We start from the raw sequence: 7500 nt of genomic DNA, 5'->3' as shown, positions 1-7500 counted from the left end.
GAGGTCACAAACTCCGTCGACCATCTTTCTCCAACACTCTATCAGAGTTGCCTGAGGTGGAAGAGCCAGACAATGCGGTGGAAACCCTTGGTCACTTGCCTGATGGAACTGCCTCCTCGTTCAAAGTGCTTCCACCAATTAACGGTGACGAAATACATCCATCACCTCGACCAAGATTCAACACCATCCCAGAAGGCGTTACTGAGGTATTGTTGCAGAGGAAAAAGTAAAAGACGTTTGTTTCTTTCCTTTACTATAATAAGATATTATTCATGTCTTTTTATTTTAACCAATCAATTCTAGATAGTATGATTTTAATATTTTATTCTTTTTTTTAAAATCATTATTCCTTTTGTATTCTTTTCTTTTAATAATTTTATATACTTTTTTGTTTTTGTTTTTTGTTCATAACTTTTTAATAGTCTAAAACTTCTTTTAATTCAAAACGACATCCATTACGTAAAGCAATGCTCATCATTTATTTTTCACTCGGCTTACGATCTTTAGTGAAGGGAATAAGTATAGCTGAGTTTGGATTGAAATTGAATTTTTGGAAAGTACCTGGCCAGTCTTATGTCCTACCCTAATGTTCAGTGTTGGCGTTGGCTTGGAATTCTTATAAAGCGATTGGGCACATTTTAATGGATATTGCTCTATATACAATGATTCCTTTTTGTTTTATGTGACAGATACTAAAGAATCATATCATTTATCCATTCAAACAGCGTCCAAAATATATTAAAACGAGAAAAGTTGGAACGATTGACGCAAAGCAAGACCCTGACAAGGAAAGGCTGTCTCAAAGCTCCCCTTGCAAAGCATTACATCTGCAAAAACTAGAATCTAAGCTTGCTTGTCCACACACTGTAAAGTAAGTAAGCTGTGAGCGTACTTGTTGTCGTTGCTTTTGTCATTGTTGTAACTGGTGGTGGTTGTGATGGTGGATGAGGAAGTTGCGGCAGCGGTTGTGGTGGTTGTGATTGTTGTAATTATTATTATATATTTTGTGGTGATGAATGATGTGGTGATGTTTGTAGTGGCTTTATGGTAATGACATAAGTTTTGCATTAAATAGTGATATAACATAAGCGGGTAATGTTGCTGCAAATTCATTTTGGCATCCAAATCGCTTGTATAATTCAACTAAAGAAGAAAAAAAATTATCGCTTTGTAAAGATAAATTGATGATTCGAAACTACATCGAATCATCTTTTCTCTTTTCATCACGTTTTCATCACAGGAAGACTTTACAACATAGTTACATCTTTTGTAAAACCGTAAAATAATAAAAGCTGTGTTAAACTAAGATATTTGAAACTTAACAAAAGGGTGAGACTTAATGTTCATTCTATCTTATCAAGAGTCGTGACTTTCAAGACCGCATGATATGACACCAATAATTAATCGTTATGTTCGCAGGAAACTCAAAAGGAGAAAGATCAGTGACGTGACATCAAGACGAGCAAGTTTTAGCAGGTAAAGTTCTTGTTTTATATCCTCACTACCATTCTAACTATTTGTACGGCTTTGTGGTCTAATGGTGTGGCACACGCCTTTGGACCTGGACATTCCTGATTTAAGGCCGCTTTGGGTATGGCAAAGTTGAGTCTTTGGAACAGGATTTTTACTCACATTTTCCCCGTGATCAGGTGTAAAATGAGTAAAGCCGCTGTAAACCAGATTTGAATACCAAAATCTAGATATGCCTAAATGAGTCAATAAGATGTTTAGTAAAATAAAGGGAGTAAAAATGGCTCTTAGAAATGCCAATGTAATGTAACATATTTCCTTTTCTTGTTTACCTGAAGAAGGCCAAAGGCCGAAACGGTGTTTACTTTTAAAAGAGTCATTTTTACTCCTCTTATTTTACCATACAAGTTAAACCAGATTTGCAATAATTTAAACCACAATGTAGGTTACGATCCCCAAATTGGTATTCTCAAAGTGAATAATGGGACTTATGTCGCCTTGGGGGTTACCGTTCTTTGTCACGAACATCTAGCGTTAAAAGAAGAAAAATATTTTTATTTTTAATCACAGAAGGATAAGGCTATTTCAGAAGATAATCAAATCACAATTTAGAACTACATATTTATTGGCACCAATACCAATGAAGGACTGAGGTTCCCGATTGTGCAGGGGCTATTCACTCCAAAGAGACAATCATCAGGTTATAGCGGGTGATTGATTGGTTGATTTTATTATTCTAGTGGAGAACCCGAAAAATTTGGGGTGAAATAAAGGCTATTACGAACAGACACTCATCTATTTTAATTATTATAACACTTTATTGTGAAAATTAACATAAATCGAGAGGAATATTTTGATTCACCAACGACCAAACAATGTCAGGTAATAAAGGCTGTGTGTGCGCGCAGATGAATCTGGCAACAAGGCGCCAGATGTATGTATGAGTTGCATTGTACATTAGTACGGCACCTATAAGGTGCTATGCTACATCCGCATAAAAGTGTCACGGTCACATGGAATCCACATATCGGGATTAAGCACGTCTGTTCCTGGCTAGAACCACAACTTCGTCAATGGGCACAGAATCTAGCCCATGTAGTAGAGTGCCTGCTGGTCTAGTTTTCGAGCTCTTCAAGTAGGTAATAAAAGTTCGGCACAGGAGGCAGTCTGCGTCCATATGGAAGATATGTCCCGCAAAGCGGAGCATACGTCTCATCTCTATAGCTACCAGGTCGAATTCGGGGCGTTTTGCAGTTTCTCTGTAGTCCTCTCCCGTAATGATGGAACGGCATCGGCTGTTGAAGCCATTCACAGTTTTAGTTACACCCTATGTAAGTCGCCAAGCCTCGCAACCATGTGTGAAGACAGTGCAAACACTAGAGGCATACGACCTGATTTTCTTTCTGCGGGACAGACGGTGATCGGACCACATATGGGATAGAGAGTTCAATGTTGTTTATGCTATTGACATTCTGTATTCAACATCAGCCCTCTCATCACCATCGCACTGGATACGACTACCAAGGTATTCAAATGAGTAGGCATTTTCTAATTGTACACCCTCGATAGTCACACGAGGAAGTTCGCTTTCCTTGTCTTTGCGTTTCTGTTTTTGGATAGCCGCGAGAGATCCTTTGCGGGATCTTACAGTCTTTCCACCATCGCACCACCGGCCTTGATAAAGAGCCCATTACATGCACCAGTTCCGGACATTATGGCTCCATAGGACTTTCTTACTGTGAAGAATAATATGAAATAAACCTTTATATTGTAACGCGTAGTTTTACCTTCAAAATTGGATCCCTGTTGTCAATGCTTCATGAGGCTGTCAATTCTCAGCTATTTGAAAGGTTACGCATTTGTTATCTATGACTCTCTGATACCTAGATCAGACTTTCCACGTAGATCCCTTACTGGACAAACCACAATGACTCTCTCTTTCAATTTCAGTTGGCTGCAATATCCAGTCGTTGTCGAACGCATCTAATAAGGCATTATTCAATCTTCTTTTGGGCGCCATTATCCTCTTTTACCAGTCAATATTCGCTTGTATTTTTGTTTGTTCACCTTTAGTCACTGAGTCTTTCGACGTGACCTAACCGGTTTCATAGTTGATACATTATAAAACTCGCAGTACAAGGTGATTCAATAAACTGTAAACACTTGATGGACGTTTTGGCGATAATGAAGATGTGCTTATATGCTCATATCCTAATGTTCACATTTTATTAAATTACCCTGTATTTTTTAAAGGAATTTTGTTGATCTGTTTTATTCTTTGTTGTCATTTTATTATGGGGCATTTTAATTTAACTGACTTGAAATATAACTGGCATTTAGAGAGAATAACGTAAAATGTTGGGTGTTATTTTATTTGGATAAAACTTTATTTATTATGATTTTATTATCATGATTATTTCTTTAATTTCTTGTTCGTCATTTTCAATCTGCAGTGAAAAAAAAGAAACCGACTCAAGTAGATCCCGCAATTCCACAATTCCACCTATACAGAGATGCAGAGAAGCTTCTGTGTCAGCCCTACCAGAAAAGGGAAGAATTAACAAAAATGGGTTTCGGGTATCAAATAGTTCAATTTCATCCACAGAGTCATTTCACAAATCAGAAAATATAATGTATGATAAAGAGATGTCAGACAAAAAAGTTGAGGTAATCAAATGGAGAAAAGCTTTAGACAGAGCAAAAACTGAAAGCCCCAATGGAAGTTTTGAAAATCTGGCACAGTCCTTCGTGAGTGATGGCTATTTAAATAGAAATAGGCGACGATACTCTATGCCATTAGACTGCTTGTGGGATCGACGAATGTCCAACCCTGCGTTTGCAGGCACAAGAAGAAAGGTTGATATCCTTCTAAAATACGGCAAAGCCTTGAGGAATCGATACCACAATATTCCAACTGACAATAGATCTCCTCCATCGAAGACCATCCGTACTCTTGCTGACTTTATGGTAGAAATGCCGAAAAAGCCACGTTTTTCATCGTTTATGTCCCCGGAAGCTCAATATTCTCTGATGAAAGGGTACGAAGATAAACTTTACAGGAAATTGTCCAAATCGCTTCCTGATCATAACCCACTTTTGAAGAGAAACAAAACTCCAAAAAATATATCAGTTGACATTAAAGCTAAAAACACATTGGGATTTCTTGATGATGCTGGCGATGAAGACGACGATGACGACGAGCAGACTGAAAATGGGGAATTTGGAAGTGAACTTGAAAAAGGAGGAAGTAGTTTTATGACCCAACTTGAAGACAATTTATCCCCGTCAGTCATCCAAGATTCGCTCAGCATTAATTCAGAGCACCAAGACTATGAAGACGCTAAAAAAGTTCTAAGGAGCCTCAGACGTCTTTCTATCTCACTCGAAAAGAACGGTCGAGACTCGGTTAATAGACAATTTCTTGGTGATTATGATGATGATGGCGATGAAGACGATATCTGCAGTACTTTCACACCCCGTCAGAGATCTCACAGCATGCCTAGTATGAGCAGCTTACCGTTTCAAAGACGTTTGATGATGTCTTACCGGCTGCAAAGCGCGATGGACATATTGGACAACATGAAATGTGGAGAAGACACTTACTTATCACCAAGACTAAGGGTTAAAAGGGGTGCCAATCTGACCGAATATAATACCTGGGTGTCGGAATGGAACAATGAGTTTTGTCTACGAAACTGTCATCTTTAATTGAATAATCTTTGTCAGAGTGTCTTGGCATCGCCTTTGTTATCAGTGTCATCATCATTGCAGCATGATCATCATCATCATCATCACCATCATCATCATCATCATCATCATCATTATTATTATTATTATTATTATTATTATTATTATTATTATTATTATTATCATTATTATCATCATCATCATCATCATCATCATCATTATCATCATCATCATCATCATCATCATCATCACCACCACCATCACCATCATCAGCTTCGTTATCATCATCATCATCGTCGTGATCATCATCATCATCATCATCGTCATCATCATCATCATAATCATCATCTCATCATCATCATCATCATCATCACATCTACCACTACCCTCGATTTTTTTTTTTTTGTAACGAAGTGCATTATAATAACATTTTAGTTTTGATGATATATAAAACATTGCAATAAAACACTTATAATATCATGATTTTTTTTTTGTTTTGCCTTCGACTCAGAACCAAACATCCCCACACCCTCTCTCTCTCTCTCTCTCTCTCTCTCTCTCTCTCTCTCTCTCTCTCTCTCTCTCTCTCTCTCTCTCTCTCTCTCTCTCTCTCTGTCTCTTCTTATATATATAATATATAGATAGATAAAAGATATATATATATATATATCTTTTATCTATATATATATATATATATATATATATATATATCTTTTTATCTATCTATCTATCTATCTATTATATATATATATATATATATATATATATATATATATATATATATATATATATATATATGTATGTATAATAGATGTCATGCTTTGAACGTTTAATGTTTTTTTTTCTTCTTTTCTTTCTGTTGTTATTTGATTTTTTAAATTGAATAATTTGAAAATACAAATCAGCATTGTATTGTCCTTATTGATTTTACTTTTGATAAAAAGGCAAAAGTCGAATTTTGTTACTTCATTTATTTTAAAACAGTTGAGCACACAGATTACCAGATGATATGTCTAAAAATAAATACGATTGTTCCGATCGTAATAGTTACATTTTGCTCGTTGAACTGATAGTTCCTATGGTATTTTGTTAACCAATTAACTTTCTACCTCTAGTAAAACATGCTTTTAAAAATTTGGCCAGAAAACTCTTCCTTCACATATTCATCGATTTAAAGGACCCATGTGAGGTCCCAGGTTTGAGAGTTTTTGCCAAAAGAATTCATTTAAATCTATCGATATTTGAAGGACCAAGGCCAAATTTTTGAATTCATGTTTTTTTCAGTGTTTTACTGGTTAACACAATGAATATTAAAGCGAAAAAAGATGTCTTATGCAAATTATCAGTAGATGTATACACCATCATATCGTGTCCCTATCATAATATGTTACTATACACATAATGCTACTCACAAGATTAATGCATGGCATGGAACGAAATCCACCAAGACATTCCTGGGGTCGACAAAATAAAATTACTTCTGACCACTATATTATTATACTATACTATAACAGTGCAGTATCCACTAAGCACGCTCTAATCGTTTTATAATGTGTCCCTTGCCAACAGCAACAAGTAGGACGATATATAACGCCGGTTAGGCATTAATACAATTATTTCGGACAGAAACAACGTTGTTAAGAGCCATGTACTCATTGTACATCTGAGTACGGTGAGAGAATGTGAGTAGAGAGCTTTTCTAAGGATTCAACTATACGCCGCTCAGAGTAGGAATCGAGCTCTGTGCCTTCCAATCTGAAGACCACCTAGCCAACCATCCAAAACTAATAATGATAGGATCACACAATAATAACAGTGAGATGATTAACAATGGAATAAAATATCTCTTTAAAAGGGTACTATACATTTGACAGTCTCCCTCCCAGCTAAAGATTTCGGACATAACCAGGGAAAAAACACCAAGCAATCTCAATCCAGAAAAAGGGTTTCATGGCGCTTGCAAAACATTTAGGTTATACCAGCGCCAGTAATAAAAAAAAAGGAAAGAAATGGGATAGTGAAAAAATTAAAGTATCCAAGAAATTCCAAAAGCATACCATCAATGTACCTAAAAGTCTCATTCAAATGTTTAAAAGATATTTTCAACACAAAAATGTAACAATCAGTCCATAAAAGAGAGAGGATATTTACAATGAAAATCCTTGCATACTTTTGACTATTTCCCTCTCAGCCAAGGATTCCGGAGAGGATCAAGACAGAACCAAGTAAACCCATTCCAAGACAAAGGCAAGGACAGAAAGCAACTCATAAAACATATATGTATAGGGGGATAGAAGACACAGCAAGTGACCTGATCACCATGAGAGAGCAACATGGAAAGGG

The 7500-nt window shown here is 36.3% G+C and overlaps 1 protein-coding gene across 4 annotated transcripts in view; it reads left to right on the top strand.

Annotated features, from left to right (window-relative positions):
• The window catches only part of LOC144970375 (uncharacterized), a 10484-nt gene extending 4847 nt beyond the window's left edge, over nucleotides 1-5637 (top strand). For all 4 annotated transcript variants that reach the window (XM_078909948.1, XM_078909944.1, XM_078909947.1 and 1 more), the window contains 4 exons: nucleotides 1-206; nucleotides 726-871; nucleotides 1420-1476; nucleotides 3924-5637. The exon at nucleotides 1-206 is cut by the window's left edge and continues 66 nt beyond it. In XM_078909948.1, the coding sequence (XP_078766074.1) occupies nucleotides 1-206; nucleotides 726-871; nucleotides 1420-1476; nucleotides 3924-5178 (1664 nt within the window). In that variant the 3' untranslated portion in view covers nucleotides 5179-5637. The remainder of the gene's footprint in view (nucleotides 207-725; nucleotides 872-1419; nucleotides 1477-3923) is intronic.
• The last annotated feature ends 1863 nt before the right edge of the window (nucleotides 5638-7500 follow it).

The sequence above is a fragment of the Berghia stephanieae genome, chromosome 4 (genome assembly GCF_034508935.2).
Source record: "Berghia stephanieae isolate SIO BIC M18660-M18661 chromosome 4, UCSD_Bste_1.3, whole genome shotgun sequence".
Lineage (NCBI taxonomy): Eukaryota > Metazoa > Mollusca > Gastropoda > Nudibranchia > Aeolidiidae > Berghia > Berghia stephanieae.
This window is presented reverse-complemented; position numbering and strand designations above follow the sequence as displayed.